The 20,767-nt window shown below is 32.0% G+C and overlaps 3 protein-coding genes across 3 annotated transcripts in view; 2 read left to right on the plus strand and 1 right to left on the minus strand.

Moving 5' to 3' along the window:
• The window catches only part of lmgB (lemming B), a 63,637-nt gene extending 52,558 nt beyond the window's left edge, over nucleotides 1-11,079 (plus strand). Inside the window, exon 2 of the mRNA XM_077433094.1 lies at nucleotides 9,252-11,079. Coding sequence (XP_077289220.1) covers nucleotides 9,252-9,464 — 213 coding nt within the window. The 3' untranslated portion in view covers nucleotides 9,465-11,079. The remainder of the gene's footprint in view (nucleotides 1-9,251) is intronic.
• Nucleotides 11,080-12,166: 1,087 nt separating this feature from the next.
• Nucleotides 12,167-13,208, minus strand: Ccdc85 (coiled-coil domain-containing protein 85). The gene has a single exon (XM_077433517.1). The coding sequence runs from the start codon at nucleotides 13,137-13,139 to the stop codon at nucleotides 12,228-12,230; it is 912 nt and encodes a 303-aa protein (XP_077289643.1). The 5' UTR covers nucleotides 13,140-13,208; the 3' UTR covers nucleotides 12,167-12,227.
• Nucleotides 13,209-18,226: 5,018 nt separating this feature from the next.
• On the plus strand, nucleotides 18,227-20,172 carry Pgls (6-phosphogluconolactonase). The gene is made up of 4 exons (XM_077432192.1): nucleotides 18,227-18,713; nucleotides 19,072-19,275; nucleotides 19,360-19,640; nucleotides 19,710-20,172. The coding sequence occupies exons 1-4, from the start codon at nucleotides 18,593-18,595 to the stop codon at nucleotides 19,806-19,808; spliced, it is 705 nt and encodes a 234-aa protein (XP_077288318.1). The 5' UTR covers nucleotides 18,227-18,592; the 3' UTR covers nucleotides 19,809-20,172.
• The last annotated feature ends 595 nt before the right edge of the window (nucleotides 20,173-20,767 follow it).

Genomic DNA, 20,767 nt, shown 5'->3' on the forward strand with positions numbered 1-20,767 from the left:
TAGCTCGTGATTCATCCAACCCGATCTAATGAGATGAAACGGTTTCGAATAGTTGGCCGTTTGCGGAATAAATGCGTGCCTGTTTGCCTTTGTAATGTAGTGAATGTCTACCTTTTAATTTGTTCGTATTTCTCGTATTGCGTGCGTAATTGTACGTGTCGTATTATTGAGACTGTCTAGTGTGTATTATCACTCTCACTGACAGTTCATAAACCTGGTTGTGCAACATTTCGAATCTCTACTTGAAATTATAAGTTAAATAAATGTTTTATTTTATAATATGCATATTATATATTCATTCAATAGCTTTTAGATGTACAAATTTTGCGTACATTGATCTTTTCTGGTGAACTCATTAGTGCTTCCGCCGTATTATCGAAATATTTACTCTCTGTGATGATATATAATTTAATTAGCTCGTTTAATTAGTCCTCTTCATTTCAGAGTAAGGCTGTTAATATTGAAGCAAGTGTAAACTGTTATTAATTTGGCTTTCGTTTGCTGGTATAAATATGAAATAATACATTTTAAAATTGTAAATTGGACATTGAACGCCAAGATGCTATAGAAAGTTCAATTCTCTCAAATAAATATGGAACGTTGTATTCTCGGTTTAATGAGGAGAGATAGAAATCGGAATACATGGGTGAGAAGTATGACAAGGGTAGTGGATATGATTAAGAGGGTGAAAATATTGAAATGGCAATGGGCGCGTCACGTTGCTAGAATAATTGACGAAAGGTGGACAAAATCAGTGCTAGAATGGTACCCGAGAGAATGTAAAAGGGTGAAAAGAAGGCCAGAAGTTAGATTGGTGGATGAAATTAGAAAAATGTGTGAGAATTTATAGAGACGAATTTTTTAGAGGCTTTCGTCCAGTAGTAGATGGTGAGGGGCTGTAAATGATGATGAAATCCTAAATTATAAAATAATATACAAACATACATGTATATACCGGGAAGGCCTAACAGGTAAACCCCAGCATCATGGATCAACGCATCATATAGAAAATTTGATATTGGTATTTTATATATCAGCAAATTCGAGATGGTACATATAAACTGGAATTTTTGATATAGGACAAGTTGGCAATTTGTTGGAACTGTTTCAATGAAATCAGATAAATTGGCAAATTTTGGTAAAAATGAATAAATTAATGGGTATTCCCTTTATCCTTCTTTCCTATCTTCTTCCCCTTTTCGAAGGCAACAACAAACGATGCATGTAATATTATTTTTATCAAATACTTCACTACATAGCGACGCGACTAAAATCAAGTATCGTTCATAAAATAAAATGCTCATTACTCACACCTAGCCTCATCAATATAATCACGTACAATGATTTTCTAAGAAATGCCATGTATTTACATATATATGTATATACATAGGTAAATATACCTTCTCACAAGAATTAATCCACTTTTTCGAAACGGACCATACAAAATCAATAACAGTTTCGAAAGGGTTCAAAAACCCACCCGATAGTAATTTCAAAGCGGATCCGTAAAGAGATGAAAACGTAGATACGCCTATAAACTTCAACAGATTCCCGAGGATTGGAACGGAATTCTCAGGAGATCCCTTAAATTATCCCGCACGAAAGATCAAACATAATTCAACATACATACGTGGCTACTAAAACAGATCTATTTTTGACTTCGCCATTATTATTTTGTAACCAGTCAGTCCGTTGATTATTTTTTTTTTCATTTTTTTCACTCTCCTTTTTGGGAACTCGCATTTAAATTACATCACCATTACAGATCATCAATATCCAAACGTCTCCGAGATATATATATATATATATATATATATATATATATATATATATATATATATATATATATATATATATATATATAATATATATATATATATATATATATATATATATATATATATATATATATATATATATATATATATATATATATATATATATATATATATATATATATATATATATATATATATATATATATATATATATATATATATATATATATATATATATATATATATATATATATATATATATATATATATATATATATATATATATATATATATATATATATATATATATATATATATATATATATATATATATATATATATATATATATATATATATATATATATATATATATATATATATATATATATATATATATATATATATATATATATATATATATATATATATATATATATATATATATATATATATATATATATATATATATATATATATATATATATATATATATATATATATATATATATATATATATATATATATATATATATATATATATATATATATATATATATATATATATATATATATATATATATATATGTATATATATATATATATATATATATATATATATATATATATATATATATATATATATATATATATATATATATATATATATATATATATATATATATATATATATATATTATATATATATATATATATATATATATATATATATATATATATATATATATATATATATATATATATATATATATATATATATATATATATATATATATATATATATATATATATATATATATATATATATATATATATATATATATATATATATATATATATATATATATATATATATATATATATATATATATATATATATATATATATATATATATATATATATATATATATATATATATATATATATATATATATATATATATATATATATATATATATATATATATATATATATATATATATATATATATATATATATATATATATATATATATATATATATATATATATATATATATATATATATATATATATATATATATATATATATATATATATATATATATATATATATATATATATATATATATATATATATATATATATATATATATATATATATATATATATATATATATATATATATATATATATATATATATATATATATATATATATATATATATATATATATATATATATATATATATATATATATATATATATATATATATATATATATATATATATATATATATATATATATATATATATATATATATATATATATATATATATATATATATATATATATATATATATATATATATATATATATATATATATATATATATATATATATATATATATATATATATATATATATATATATATATATATATATATATATATATAATATTGTAAAATGTGGCAACGTCGTGCCGCAAACGAGGCTATATATCACAGAATTGTGATGTATTACGGGCGTGACTTATTGGCATTTCGATCTAACCCAAATAAAAAAATGCTTGTATAGGCCAATTAGTCAAATGTTAAGTGGTATTCATCGGAAGATTTAGCTGGATCGAACGAATAGCATGCAAATGCTCGACCTAGCCCACTTGCATACCAATTCCTCGTTCGCAGACCCAGAACTTCTTCTTGGTAACGTGTAGTGTGGTGCTTCAAGGACTTTTACACTGGTCAGAAATGAATGGAATCGCGTCCAACTTGTCTTCCGGTCCACTTGAGCGAGAAAACAGTGTCGGTGCTCGCATAATAATTATACTATGAATCATACTGTCTTGGGTATTCTCCGTATGTGTCTAGTACGGTACTGCTTAAATGGCAGTTGTCGTCAGTTAAATTCTCATTCATTACAGACACTGTCTCGTTACTTCAATCTCGCTCGTTAGATGTAAGTAATATCATTCGATTATCCAACACAACTCGATACCCACAAGTTTACCGTACGAATTTGAGGAAACATATGCGGTTTCAGAAGCGAAAATGAGTATGCGCGGTAAATTTAATATATCGAGTTGCTTATAAATACATATGTATGTGGATAAGATATACATAACGATAACGTTACTAGTTTTTAGCTTTTGAAATACCCATGAAAAGTTCATGGTCCGTTCAGCTGAAAATGGTGCTAATTGACTAAATGAGTTTTTGAATTATACTTATGATACAATGAATACTCTTTTGTAATAAAATAATAGAAGCTAGGGAAATGTAAGTCATAAGAATTAAGTACATAATACATATATGTACAAAGGTCAGCAGAATAGTTCGGTGGTTGCGTTAAGCCAGCAGTATGGCTTAATGTTAGCGTGTATGTTTAGCACCAAGTGATCAGTGGGTTCGATCTGCCATACTGCTGGTTAGATTTGGGGGTATCTGTGACTCCAAATCGATCGTTTCTTATCAGAGTTTGTCAATTTTATCTGATCATTGTAGAAACGGTACCTCAAAATTGGCAAAATCATCTTTCCTGTTGTCACAAATCTTCTGTATTTATTGTGTGTATAATTTGTAAAAATTATGTACAAAAATCTAAATCCATAGATGTCTCAATAATTAATTAATTGTTATTTCGTGTTCTTCAGCTTCTGGAAATACAGTGATTTATGTAATAATAAAATGCTGCATTGTTTGTAATTAATTGTCCAGGAAGGCGCATTGGGTTCTTCCTGTCAAGCCTTCCTGGTATATATCTATGTAAAATAAAGAATTATTAATGCTAACCACCGAGATGCTCCTGGGTTCAAGCCCTGTGTTGACCTTGGTTGAAAAGAATTTATTCGGAAGTATTTATGTAGTGCTGCTGGTCCGAATTGCATATTTGTGACATAAAATTTTACCAATTTATCTGATTTCACTGTTGAAACGGTCCCTCACCAAATTTGCAAAACCATCCTTACCACTATTTGAATATGATTTCAAATTTATATACTTACAGGTTTAATACCATAGGTGTCGATCAGTAGGAAACCCCATAATGGCATAGTACTGTTGCGTAAGGGTGGTTGGAGGATCCAAGTAAAAGGCCAAAAGTCGTCTCACAGCATTTATTGATGATTAAGGAGATACACGCAGTGTCACTGCTAAGTCCAGAATGAATTATATCGCCTACGTACCGCCTTATAAAGGGTAGATCTCTCAGGACGCCTAATCTGTTTACCTGTTGTATAGTCACGTATTCGGATATGTATTTCCAAGACATTGGGTCTTCCCGTACCGATTCTGAGAAATAACTAATAACGGTCATTGTTTAGCCTAAATGCACTTAGAGTCCAGATATAATCTTTGGAAGTAAGTGCATGCATTTAGTTAACCGATAACAGATATCCGTTGGTCTAAGTACAATTCGCTCAATCCACGGCGTACGTAACAGTACAATATAAATTTAATTAAAAAAATGTATTTGCATAAAAATTCAGTTAATAAAAACACTTAGTTCAAAATTTATATGAAAAGTGTTACAGACGTAAGTATTATATATTTACAATTGTCATTGTCTGGTCATTGTATGCTATGAATCGATTTGTAAAAAGGCTCTCTTGTGCAAAAAATTCTATTCACAGTTATGAATTTGCCATTAAGTGCTAATATATGAACTAAAACCAACTAATGATCAATTTCTGACACAATACCCAATTCCTAACAGTATCGGGATCATTAACCGAAGAACTTAACTTCGTCTCTTTAACAAACGATCTAAGCTCTTTATTGTTGATTTGAGGTATGTTTCCGTTTATCCAGCAATTTAAGCGAACGGCTAGGCACAACACTGCACGTAAAAGATTACTTCTGTTCATACTATACAGCACCGCTCGGCTTACATAAATAGGCACATAACAGACCGATATTTTATTTTTGTATTTATCCTTACTTGACAGTGATCGATAACGGTAAATCCCATATTTGAAGAAATGTAGGAGAATTCGCACGGTTGCATATGGATATGCATACACGTGCAAACTCCCAAACATATGCATTCTGCACGTGCAAGTATACCCTAATTCGGTTTGGGGAACACCCACTGTCTACGGTCACAGCGGGAAGCCACGGACACGTGACGTTCCATACCACTCAGTGTGTTTTCGCACGTGCTCTTTACGTGCAGTTGCCAGCTTGAGCTGTGCTGGTATAGACGAACATTTAAAAGTGCTCAATTATACCAAACATTCCTGCATCTAATACACCACCAATTACTACGTCGTTTTATTGCCTTATTATAGCTTATTTTCGGTTGGTTCAATTGCTCTGTACGGAACGCGCCTGTTCAAACAATACGTGTGCAAACAGATTGCGCGATTGCCCTGAACCAGTTTTTTCGTTCGATGGCATTTTTAAAATCAAACAATGATGTTGATAAGCGTGACAGTAGAATCAATACTGATGATGCGCATAGCCAAACGCTGAATATTTATCAGCTGCTTCTGTAACACGGCTTACATTTTTCCGCCGTTGAATAAATTAGCGTTTGGAACGACGTCGAAATTTTCCCCGAAATTTCAACACTCTCGTTTTCCATTGTCTTGTCGCGTTGAGCTGCTGTGACCCTGGACCTGAAAGGTCACCGGTTAAATCCGAACCTTTCCCCTGTCTCGGGTGAAATCAAATCTCATTTACCACGCCCAGAACAATGACAGAAAAGTGCAACACCTCTCCATGTCGAAATGGACGAAACAACTGATAGTCTGATACACATCTTGTATGCGACGTCTCTGCACCTTTCCCACGGGTATGTCTTCTGCATACGTATGCTCGAGTATGTGCACCATTGTTTTGCGAAATCAAATGGTGTTTGTCACTGGGAACTGTTTCGATTTTTACGACCTCGATCTCATGCCGATTTTCTGTACGCCGCCGACGAATTAACTGCACAACACGCCGTTGCAAAAGCCCAATCAATATCTCATTTTCATTTTGCTTTCCGATCTCGTTTCTCTTGGAAAGCTTTTCTCAGTATCAATACACTGTAATTTACAATGATTACATATATCAATGTCTTTCACCTTCTTATTTTATTTTATTAATTGAAAAATCAACAGACAGGATGTACATAGATATGTATAAAAAAACAAATAGTAAATAAATACTAAATGTAACATCCGAGTCCAATAATAGATTTTTACAAAAATGAAAAAGATAAATATAAGGAAAACAAATTAAAAAGTAAAGAATAAAGGCATGACAAAATATGTAGAACATTGCATAATTAAACTATAGTATTAAAATATTTGGAAAAGGTTATAAAATAGAATATAAGAAGAAATTGAAATTTACAAATATAAAACAAATGAAAAAGGTAAATACAAAATAAACAAATGAAAAGGAAAAGAATGAAAGCTATAATATGATTAAATAGCACATTACATAACTAAACTAAAGTATAAAAATATTGGAAATATTGGAAAAATAGAATAGGAGAAGAAATGAATCAATCGGTCAAGATTCTCTTGATGTTAGACCTGAATTGATGTAGGGAAATACCAAATAGATCAACCTCATTCAGCTCTCCGTTAAACATACGATAAACGCGCTGCAGATAAAAATATTTTTGGGAATTAGTATTGAAAGGATCAAGTGAAAAGAGTGCAACGCGTCTAGAGTACCGAACTGGGATTCTGAAATTAACCTTATTCAGTAAATCAGAACAATCAAGGAAACCATTTATGAGCTTAAAGAAGAATATAGCATCAGTATGTCGTCGCCTGACAGAAAGATTGTCAAAAGAAAGGATTTTTAAAATGTCGGAAACAGTAGAATGCATACATATAATAGATCCACGAAACGCAGTCTAATCCACGTGCCCTATTCACTTTCTACTGTACATAATTAATTCCTGGTTTGATTTTTCACATTGAACTCGTTCCGAAGATTTGATCTTTCGTCTACGTTTCCCAGTCGTATTGACCGTTCACATTTTGGTTGTAATCGTTGAATTCTCATCGTTGCAAATGTTATAGCAGTGATCTTCTAGGTACCGACCGCGCCTATCACGTATATATTTCGCAAACGTTACTTTTAACCTTTATAGCACGAGTTCAATAAATGTTCCACTTGTTGGATGCTGAGTAACAGGTTACACTCTATAATAATATTACATTATAAATCAATGTACCGTATTACGTTCATAGAGATGATAGTCAATGGAATATGATTACAAATCATACTACATAACATAGATAGACCAAATTTAATAAATACATGTAAAAAATTATTTTTACTAAGGTATCATTGCGAAATTGCCTCAAGGCGACAGTTTTTACATGTATTATATATAAATTTATAATCAAATGAGGGTAGGGAGCCAATTAGGTGGGAACCGTTTCAACAATGAAATCAGATAAATTGGCAAACTCTAATAGGAAACGATCGACTTGGAGGCACAAATATCCAAGTCTGACCATCAGCATTAAAGATTATACTCACAATAAATTCTTTTCAATCGAGGTCATCTCACGGTATCAAACCCGGCGACCTCTCGGTGCTTAGTATCAATGCATCCACCGAGCCATGCTATTGGTTATATGCTTAATTCGTGATAAAATATTTCCTGATGGTGATTTACCGGTAATGCAATCCCGAATTAGGGCTCGAACCCGTGATACATCAGTTGCTAGCATTGTACGTTAACCCTTTGCCCGCGGCAAAAATATAGCGAACAAGCCTTGTACAATCTTTTGAATTTGGCAATCGAGTTTTCGACCTTAAATACAGATTGTAATATTTACTCAAGTAACCAGATATGTTAATCAACACATAAAGTATTATTTTAAATAATAAAATACATAATATATCTCGTAGTTTTGGCTTAATTGTCAAATAATCATTCTTCATACAATTGAGACGTATCGTCGCCATTTTTCAACAGACGTGACGTCACATAAACGAGGTTTCAGTATGGTTCCACAAAAAACTAATTTTGACTGGTATATATGAATTTTAAGCAAATTGAATAGATGGCATTCAACTCTCAGTGATATATTAAACCAATTTTGAACCTTAAAACAGTTGAAATAGGCGCATATAAGGCTCAAAATCCCGTGCAAAGTTTAGAAAGTCTATGGAAGACAGCCGCGCTACAGACTTGTCGCGCAAAGCTTCCATAGCAGACGGCCGTGGGAAAACGGTTAACCATTGAACTATATTGCTGGATATGTTACAAGATTTATTAGTAGTGGAGGAAACACTAGTCGTTGACTAATTGTTGCTGTCAATATATTGCTATTAGTTAGTAGTGAACGGGGATACTAGTAAGGGCCCAGAAGATGCCGAGTAATGTTACGGGGTTCTTATTTTTTACTAATATAATTGGCAGGTGACCTTAGTGCTTCCCATATTACTGATTTCAACTTTATATTACTTGTGTTTTATATTGAATTTTAAATTAATAGTCTATTTTTATCATTTTTCAGTTGAGTCTCCGTCAGTTGGATTTGTCGTTGCTGTCTCAACTGTGGTCCTTGAACGAGTCCATACATGAGTTCAGACAGTATATGAACGATCGCAACAGCGGGACGGGTGTTCCTGAGGACGACGACGACATGGAAGACGAGGGTGATGACAGTTCCTCGGGCGGTGAAGACGCTCCTCGTTCGCACTCGCACCGTGGACGTACTCCAGTTTAAATCTTAGTCAATTTTATAGTTGAAATATAAAGTGATCGGACTGTACAGAGTTGAAGAATGATGTTCATGAATTTAAATATTTTATATTATTATGAACAATAAACTTTTGTTGATCTTTGATTGTAGACTGTAAACTATTTCGATTAAGCACATAATGTTTTAACGTTGTAAACTTCATCTAACCAAACATATGAAATTATTTGTATTTACATTAAATTAGTCATGACAAATTAGTCTAATGTGCATTTTAAATGTGTTTGATTATTGATATTTCATATTTGGCTTCATTCAAGTTTCTTGTTACCACATTGTAAACATGATTATGTAATTATATATATTCTCAATAAATCGAAACCAAATTAATTTATTATTATAAATATAATTTACAATATTCATAAATAAATCAATTTGCATTTATTTCTATTACGATTAACTGAATTGTAAATATTTCGTATATGTATTAAATTTTGAAGTAGAAGTTTGTAAATTTTTGATTTGTTGATTTTCAAGTTTGTATATACAAAGCTTTTATAGTTCATTAAATATTTATGTAATGTGATAAGATTCTCAACAATACAAATAACAATGTTTTCTGTAGCGATTCGATTAGTAATCAATCAAAATGAAACCGCCTTGCCATCGATTTTGAATAAAAATAATTCTGCACTCTCTTCAGTTAACATAAATTCTATTCATTTTTGCTCAATTTTATGAAACAAGTCAATCCTATACGCAAAATATAATCTTAAATGTTGTACGAAGGTAACCGTTGTTAGCCACAAGGATAATCTAGTTTTAAAACGAAACTTACCACCAAATATTCAATTATTCTTAGTATTAATAACATTTTTTTCAACAATTTGTCAATTATATACATGTATTAAAAAGTCTGTAGGATATTTTATTTCTTTTTATAATTTTTTCTCACCGAATAACTATGTCGGATATCCTCAATGCATCCTTTTATTATTTACATACTGTCTAAATAAAATACTTACACACTAATTCATGAAAATTACATTAAGGCGTTTATCCATAGTTTGAATTTGTAGTTTTCTTTTGCTTGTGATCAAATTTGTTCCTAAAGAAAAAAATAAAATTTGATTATGATATTAAATTTTCAAATTTTATATGATTGTGTTGATTTTAAAATTGGTTATGTCACTACGTGTATAAAAACATAATATTTACATATATTGTATCAAAAGACATTATCTCAAAATGTTTACTAATCATTAGTTGTAAGTGACCCGATTTGTTTTTCGCTAGAGATTGATGATATTGGCTAATACTGAATTATAGAATTGCTTTTAATGTAAGACATATTCGATAAGTGAATGTAATGGCAACATCTACGCGTTCCGTTCGTTCAAAACAGTGTTATGAAAAATTGATCTGACAGTTTGATAATCTCCTATTTGTAAATTCACAATCGGCCTTTGCATGTGTTGCGTGGCTAATGTGTACATTAGGACTAGACTATGTATTCGTGTACTTAACATAGAACTCTTACCAATTTTGAAATGCTTGTATAAGATGTACTGTTAATTACAATTTTATATTATATATTCAACAATGCTAAATAAATAAGCAATATATTAAACGATTTGATTTGAAATTGACTTGTTTCTATATACATATGTACTATGCTAAATACTGATACCTTACTTCTAAGCGAGCACTCAGTTGTGTAATATGAACTATGGATAGTCAGCTTCTCCATTTTTTATTTTTATCCTCAAAAGATAAAGGTTACAATGATTTGTAACATTTTGTATGTAGTACAAGTATGTTAGTTTGATTCAATGGAACTAACCTAACATATACAATTAATGAATTTCAAATATTTCTTAATTTTGTTTATACAATTTAAAAAGGAATGTCGTATTTTACTGTTTTCGCTGCATTTCCTTGTAATATTGAGTTTTCAGAATCGGGGCTGTGGAGTCGAATCAAAATTTATGGACTCCGACTCTTACATATTTCATTTTATGATTCGACTCAAATGAAAAAAAACTGGTAAAAACTACCTACATATAAAAAATAATAATTAATTAAACAAATGTTCAATAGATGGCGCTAAATGCTCAGACTATTAGCCTAGAGGAAACATTGGTAGCAAACAGTATATAGAAGTTTTTTTCTTTCGTTATTATATACATACATATGTTTTGTTCGCAGTGTCGTACATATACATATATGTCGAATCGAGACGACTATTACAGTACGGCGAGCGTTATCTTACACAGACACACACACACACAGACAGAATAGCAGTATTATATATGATTTAAAATCTTGATTTTTACAAATTTACTATTGAATTTACTTCAATAAAATTGGAAACTCTAGTTGACACATACGATAATACTATTAATTAGAGAAAATAATAAAAAACGGAGTTGCTTGATATTCTGCGAATCCAACTCCGCTTGAAATGCTCTTACTCCACATTCCTAGTCAGAATATTACCGTGTGAGCTTCATTCATAGTATCTTGTATGAATGGTGATGATTTGAGCAGTAGAAGATGCAAATTTAGAAAGTTTAAATTTAACACAATAAAACAAAGTATGAGATTCAATAATAATATAATTTAATAAAAAATATAAATATATGTATAAAAATACAAACATTGTGTATATAATAATAAAATTAATAATACTTTTAAAACCGTCAATACCCAAATACAAAAAACGAGGCACTTATATGGAGAAATATAGCATTTGTACTCTACGTAACAGATGTATATAAAAATATAGCATTATCGTCTTCCGGACGGTCCCTCTTCGAGCTTTCTCCAAACGACATTACACATCTCTCTGACGAGCGCTTTCTCCCCATCGTCCATATCAGCCGAGCTATCATCGTCGACGCTGACCCCGCGATCTCGATCGCGATCCAAGACTTGCAACGCTCGTACGACGGCTTCGGGACGAGCGCTCAGAGCCGGAGAACAGTCTGTGGGTTCGGCGGGAGCACCGGTGGTAGGTATTTGAGTCATGCGGCCTTGTAAGGCTCTGTTGTCTTCTTCGAGAAGACGCACACGGGCTTCTAGATCTCGGACGTAGCGAGCACCGTGTTCCGACGAGGGCCGACGGGGCGGAAGTGTAGGTTCTTCCACGTTGGTGCTGGAAGAGCTACCGTCTCCATCGTCACGCAGAGCTGCACAAGCGGCACAGGCTCCTCCACGTTCTTCGTCTAAGTATAGGCACAATTCTTTCAGTTCCATATTGTCTCTGAGGAGTTCTTGCTGTTTGTCGTCTAGTTCTCTCAGTTTGGCTTGGTACGCGGCTACTTCCTGGCGCATTACTGATGCCGTGTATCGTCCGAAGCGTTGCCACTCTCTGGCTAGTTTGCGTCCCTTTTGCCTGTCGTCGTCCAGGAAGCAACACAAGTCTCTCAGCTCGCGGTTGTCTTCAGCCAGTCTTCTGTTTGCGTCTCTCAGTGCTCGCAGTTCTGCTATGATAGCGGTGGGGCCCAAGTGCTGGGGGTGTTGGGGTTGTTGGGGTTGTTGGGGTTGAGGGGGGCGTAGCAAAGGCACCTGTGCTCCTGCAGCCACAGCCACTGCTGCCACTGATGGTGGAGGCGCTGGAGGAGGTGGTTGATAGCGTGGCGGAGCACCCGGGGCCAGGTGGCCCCCCGCCATGTGCGCCCCCGAAAGAGCGCCTGCCATGTTACGCCCCCTGCTGCTGTCACTGTCACTTAGAATCCGTCACTTGTTTACAGACGTGACTCCACGCAAGACGCCTCCATATGTATGAACGCCGATCTCCGTTGCCTGCACAGCCAACTCACTTATAGTTTGACATTCCACACATTTTATTGGGTAAACGAATTTTTTCGCACATTGCGATCGCGCACACGACAATCATTGCCACAAAAATTGCATTTACGGAATATCTGGTACTCGAGTTCTCGTTAGTTTGATAATTCGCGTGATCAGCTCTCGATGGATGGAATTTTAGTAACGTGTGCGAGATCCAGGGCCGTCATTTGGGGGGGGTGTCTGAGGTAGGCAGTAGCCCCCCCCCCCCTAGATTTGAACTGGACTATCCACGTTGTTTAATGTGTTATTATTAATAAAATGGTATTGTAAATAAAATAATATTGTTACGTACGCCGTGGATTGAGCGAGTTGTACTTAGACCAACGGATATCTGTTATCGGTTAACTAAATGCATGCACTTACTTCCAAAGATTATATCTGGACTCTAAGTGCATTTAGGCTAAACAATGACCGTTATTAGTTAGTTCTCAGAATCGGTACGGGAAGACCCAATGACGTGGAAATACATATCCGAATACGTGACTATACAACAGGTAAACAGATTAGGCGCCCTGAGAGATCTACCCTTTATAAGGCGGTACGTAGGCGATATAATGCATTCTGGACGGAGCAGTGACAGTGTGTGTAACTCCTTAATCATCAATAAATGCTGTGAAACGATTGTTGGCCTTTTACTTGGATCCTCCACCCACCCCTACGCAACAATATTATAGTTTTCGACATTTCAGGAAATTATTTTGTACTTTATAAATATGCGCTTATATCCAAATCTCTTAATAGATTTTATTTCATTGTTTTACTATTAATTTTATTGATAAAAATATATAAACAAAAAAATGATTAAAAAAATAGTAAAATACTAAACTTATCCGTTGACATCTGAACTGCAACGTAATTTTTCGTGTGGACAATCCTTTTGAAGATAGCGGAATTATTTGCCAATTTTTTGCCACGTCAAGTTTCGCACAAATCGCAGTTACTCACTTGAAATCCGCACAAGAACTTAATAGAATACCTAAAAATGTTTGAAATACTACCATTTTGAATTAAAAAAGAGTATTTTAGAAATTAGGGGCCCTTTTACCGAGAAATATTTAGAGGTGATGCGATTTATTTGTACGGTACTATATATTACACCCACTCCCCTGGAAAGTCATTCCTCACTGGTCAAAAATTATGTCCCCCCCCTTGGTAAAAGTTGAAATGACGCCCCTGGCGAGCTCACTATGTGCGGAATAATCACTGAATATTTTTTTAGTGCAATCATAAGTGGATCTAAATACATATTTTACATACATGATCAAGCACATACATAAGTATTTAAAATGAAATTTTTCATATATCGCAAGATCAGATTTTTGAACGAAAATTTATCATATTTGCATTATTTGCATTTGTGGTATTAAATAGAACGAAAAAAGATTGAGAAAATTATTTTTTGTGAAGAGGAATTGTCATGGCCGTACAATGTGAACTTGTATCTGTCAAAACAAACGCTCTGGTGTCGGTTCGCCGTTGGTGATTTTCACAGCGTCATTTGAGAAAAATCGGTAAAAAATTGTCTTCATCTTTTTTGGTTACTTATCTTATAACGTTATTTTCGATTATTTTAAAAATATATCGACTTGGACGAATCATATGCCACATTAATGCTTGCTGTATAATACGCACAGTATATTCATATTTCACCGTTTAATATGTGTTCAAATTGTTTCAATTTAAACTCTAGTATAGTTTTAACATTTTTATTACTATATCTACGATATTTGTGACGTTGTTCAATGTTTCATCTATTGATTTTCAGATCGTACAATATGGACAAAGAAAATGATACGAATCAGCATCGAAAATCCAGAATCGATTTGAATTCCTTACCCACGCGTCAATATTTAGACCAGACTGTCGTTCCAGTTTTGTTGCAAGGACTATCAGCTTTAGCCAAAGAAAGGCCCGCAGATCCAATTAGCTTTTTAGCAGCTTATTTAGTTAAAAATAAATCGAATTATGAAAACGCTCCTTCATCTTCGCCCTCATCTAACGCGACATAGGATTATGCTAATTTTAAATTGAAATAATGTATTTAAGATTGTGATTTGATTAAAATAAAATTTAATTCGTGTCAATGTTGTGATTCTTTTATTAGTTACTATTTTGTTCCTCAATGTAATAATATCACAAAGCAGATAGATGACTTTCATTATTATTAAGCTGAATTAGTATTATATTTAAAGCTATTCATATTGTCATACATTGTACCTTGAAGTTGAAAAACTAAAGATTTAGTTTAGGTAGTCTTGGCACGTATGTACGAGTATGTAGAATACATATGTACACAATAACTTTTTCACTTATAAATTTCAAATTGGATTACTTAAATTTCTTTAATAATTTGCTTTCATTGTAATTAACCATTAAATTAAAAGAATTTTTAAATATTTCAATAAACAAAGTACCAATCAATTAATTATTGTGATGGTGCAAATTTTCGACCTCATTTTTTTTTACAACAATTTTGACTAGTTTATTCAAAATAAAATATGTCAGTCTTATGTTTTGGTTAAGGCTGTAGAGTTAGAGTCGGAGTTGTAAAAACCAACTAATTCCGACTCTTTTTTATTATTTTCTTTATTACGGCATGTGTCAAGTAGTCTCCAATTTTATTGAACTGAATCTACTAATAAATTGAATCTTCTTTATAAAAATCACGAATTCACATTACATTATAAATAAAATCTTCGGATTGCAAGTATTTTAATGTATTGTGGTCAAAACTAATTGTTTCCCCCATCTCATACTTTTTTACTCTCATTTATCTTATTAAATTAAATTGTTTGTGAATGAAATTCATACAAATGTACTTACTTTTTATTTACACCTATTTCATTACCAATACAAAAAAATGTGTTACATGTCAATTTTTAGTGATTTTTCTAATTCCTTTAATTTTTCATATGTTGAAAATCGCTATTATTTTTATTATTAATATTTTTATTTGTTGACAAGAAAAATTGTACTTACAAAAATTGTTCGAGTTGGAGTCGAATCGTAAGACAAAGTCGAAGTTGGAGTCAGTAAATTTTGAACCGACTCTAACCGAGTTTCTAACAAGTTGACACATTTGATCATATTAGTACCATTATGGGCCGGGCCGCACCGCTCAACTCGCCAACAACTTGGTTGAGGGCGACCAGACCAATGCATGCAGGTAGATGGGACATGCCACACCCGTCAACTTGTTTGTCGCACAAATTTCCATACATTTTTTCGTGTCGCGCGGCTAGTCGGCCGACAAAGTTGCACGGTGCGGCCCGGCCCTATCTGTTGTAACAGAGTAGATTTGTTTGATATTGATATTATATTTTTCTTAAAGTTTCTAAAACATTTTTTATATAAATTCCTATATGTTTGTCCACTAACTCTATCATTCTCAAAGTATATATATTAATTTTACTGAACCGAAAAAATTATCAGTTCGGTTTCGTTTATCGTTCCGGCAAAAATAACGGTTAATTCGGTTTTCGGTTAGGTTCCGGTTTGGGTCCCCCTGATGCAAATAGACACTTTTGGACGGACAATGACTATAATGTTTCCATTACTCGTCAAAGCTAGAGAAATTTTATAATAATAGAAGTGGCTTTAGGCGCTATATTGTTGTCAAGTGACGATTGTCCACAGACATTCATAAATAATTTTAGCATCAGTTGTATTTGATGCTTGGTGCTCGACGTATGTCCGATAAAAACTTCTCTGTTTGCTTATATTACTCGCAAGATGGGCAAGCATCGGTAAAAATTGCACAATGCATTCAAAAACAATAAACAACATGGAATACATTTTTATAAGTAAATTAATCTGATCGTATTCCGTGCGTTGTAGCGTAGTTATGGAGACGTACCGCGTAATATTGTCACAATTTATTTATTCGTAAGGGCCCTTCTATTATTATAACATTACTCTGGTCCAAGTTACGAGATTCTTATTTTTTATTACAAACCTCCTTTACGTTTCAGGAAAAAATTTGCCTCTTATCCGATCGTTTTCATACTTTGCCATATTGCTCATTTTGGTCATCAATATAAGTAAATGGATCCTCCGCCATTACGATAGAGATAAAATATCGTTTAAGACGTGTTTGAAGTTTGAAAATTTGAAATCTGGGTGACGTCTATGTAGTCTTTAGTTTTATACATAGATGGCGGTAGTAAAATAAAATTACTGGTATTTTTATTCAAAATAATAATTTATATATGTATCTTAATATTATATACAAAACTAAAAAGAGGTTTGTTTTTAAAAAACTTTTTTTATTACACTTGAAAACTCAAGTGACCTATGCTTGTAATGTTTTTCTTATATCTTCAAAATTAATTTTGAAAGGGTTAATTAAATTGGTTTAATTCCAAATGTGGAATATTAAAATTATTTTTGAAGATATAAAAATAGTTACAAAAAAGACATTTTATATACATATTTATAGAAAAATAATATATATATATATATATATATATATATAGAATAACATATGTAGATGGGGCCTGACGCTCGAAAAATTGTCTCCCTTTTAGAAAGTGCCCTCTTACAGTAGGTAGCTGGCTTCTAAGGGCCGGGCCGCACCGCTCAACTCGCGAACAACTTGGTTGAGGGTGACCAGACCAATGCATGCAGGTAGATGGGACATGCCACACCCGTCAACTTGTTCGTCGCACACATTTCCATACATTTTTTCGTGTCGCGCGACTAGTCAGCCGACAAAGTTGCACGGTGCGGCCCGGCCCTAAGTCAATTGTCATTCCTTCCTTTTTTAATTCATTCCCCCGCACATTTAATCCCCCGCACCACCCCGTTGTTTGGTCCACTTTTTTCAGGAAAATTTGTTTGCAGTGCCTCGTCTATGTTATTCTATGTCTATGAGAAATATTTAAAAAAAGACAAAACAAGCGGTTCGGTGATTACTAGTCAAATGTGAACCGGTCACAGGAAAACCGGCCGCTCTAGAACGGTCACACGCGATCACCCGTCACACTAAAACTGGCCACGAGAAAACTGGTCACACCCTAAAACCACTCAACCAGTTTTCTCGTGACCAATTTTAGGGTGTGACCAATTTTCTCCTGACCAGTTTTAGTGTGACGGATGATCGCGTGTGACCGATCTAGAGCGACCGGTTGTCCTGTGACTGGTTCACATATGACTAGTGGTCCGTTTACCAAACAAGTACATATATACTTAAAATAAAACGGTTCTAGGCTGTATTTTCGAAAATTAAGACATATGTCAAAATTGGCAAGGTGCCTTTGGCAGAAGTGGATTGACTTTGTGGGTCAGTAGTTAGTTTCAAAATGGAGCCTGATTTACTTGTTTTTTCCCGAGAAGAATATCCTAAAAAATTAGGTGAAAGAATCGCACTGGAAGCAAAAAAATCCATAGATTCCCATGGCAGATTTACAGTAGGGCTTTCAGGTTAGTTTATTTGTTTTTTTTTCCTTTTTCAAATAATAGAAACAAAATGATTTACGTGGTGTCATATTTCATGGAACCTGTATAATAATAACAAAATTCTATTTATTGGATACATTTGTATATTAAATAAACCACTCATTTTTTTATTTTTTTATTTGGTGGTTTAATTTTTTCAAATCATAGTACGATTGTACGTATAAACTTATACTATACTTTGGCCTTATCAACGGTTTTATTTGTTTGATTTATTTATCTCAACTAATCTAAATACGATATTTAATTACCGTAAATTCCTTAGAAAGATAATATTTTATTGCACACTAAAACTTCATTTTTGCTCGAACATTTGTGTTTACAGGCGGATCCTTAGTGAATTACCTTTGCGAAGGACTTCCAAATATTGAAACTGATTGGACAAAATGGTTGTTTTTCTTTTGCGACGAACGAATTGTACCAGAAACTAGCGACGACTCAATATCTGGGGTTTACAAAAGAAAATTATGTTCTAAAATTCCATCATTGACCCCATCGCAATTCGTTACAATTACTTATGGCATATCAAGTATAACAGGATTTTTATTTATTTTTTTACATTTTTAAATTTAGTGTCAATATTAATATTAAATGAATTCCTTTATTATTTTAGCTGCAGAAGCTGCAGTCGATTATAGAAAGAAACTGACTGAATACTTCAAAACTGAACTTCCAAGTTTTGATCTATTACTACTCGGTATGGGCCCTGACGGACATACGTGCTCTTTATTCCCTGGTCATCCGCTATTGAAGGAGACTTCTCTTACGGTGGCTCCAATTTTTTACTCACCCAAGCCTCCCCCAGAAAGAATCACACTTACGTTGCCAGTATTGAATGCAGCGAGTATGTGTATGTTTACCGTTACCGGTGAAGATAAAGCTGAAACATTGGAGGTATGTATTCGATAGAAGTGCAATGAATATTAAAGTATTTTATTAATTGAAATAATAAATTTATTACAGAAAGCAATGGGAGCATCTGATTTGCCGGCATCAAAAGTTCGACCAATAAAAGGTCGATTAGTTTGGGTTTTAGATAGCGGTGCTGCGAAAAATTTATAATTATTTATTATATTTATGGTAGATTGTACAAGTTTTAATAAAGATTAAATGATTGTATTGTTATCATTGAATGGTAGATTAAAAAATCATACTATATTTTTATTACGAATTTTTTTTAAATTGAAGAAAATTATAATAATGATTCGATGATTGGTGGATGTTTTAATTTTTTTTACATTCCAGAAATATTTAAGACTTTTTTATAGCGATTTAATCGTAAGAGTTTTTTATTTTCATTGTTAAATTATTAAATGTTATGGTAATAGTTAAGATTTCTTATTTTTTTATACAATTTTATATGAATATTTACAATTTTTATATGAATAAATTGTGGTTTGCAGAAGTGTATTTTTTAATGAATTTTAAGTTTAGTTTTATTTGTATTTAATTGAACATTATATACTCAAACTAACACCATATATATAATAGGGCTATTATGTGTGTCTGCGATAACGCTCGCCAATTAAGAAAAGACTTGTATATATACTGTTAACTACCGATATTTCCTCTAGGAAAAGTCTCACGTGCATTTAGCGCCATCTATTGAATAATCCATTAATATTGAATATTAATTTAATTAATTAATTTATTTTTCTACTAGTGTTTTATATTGTTTATATTTAGGTAGTTTTTACTTATAATACAACCTTAAATTTTCATCAGGTCAAAAACCATATAAAAAAATATCAAAGGGAACAACTCTAGTACAAGTAAAATAATCATAGAGTTTATATTTATGTATGAAATAAAACATTAAAAATCCTCACAACCTTTTTGTTATAATAAATTCTGAGGTAGTAGGTAGAAATAAGAAATGACATTATTATCAATTGGAATAATTTATAATACAAAGAATCGTTATTGGTAAAAATTAAATGATCCGAGTTGAACTGGCTTCGTATGAACACGTTCAAAAGTCTCACGTACGAGCTGAACATCTTGCAATGTTTATAAATGTG

Source organism: Arctopsyche grandis, chromosome 6 (assembly GCF_051622035.1).
Source record: "Arctopsyche grandis isolate Sample6627 chromosome 6, ASM5162203v2, whole genome shotgun sequence".
NCBI lineage: Eukaryota > Metazoa > Arthropoda > Insecta > Trichoptera > Hydropsychidae > Arctopsyche > Arctopsyche grandis.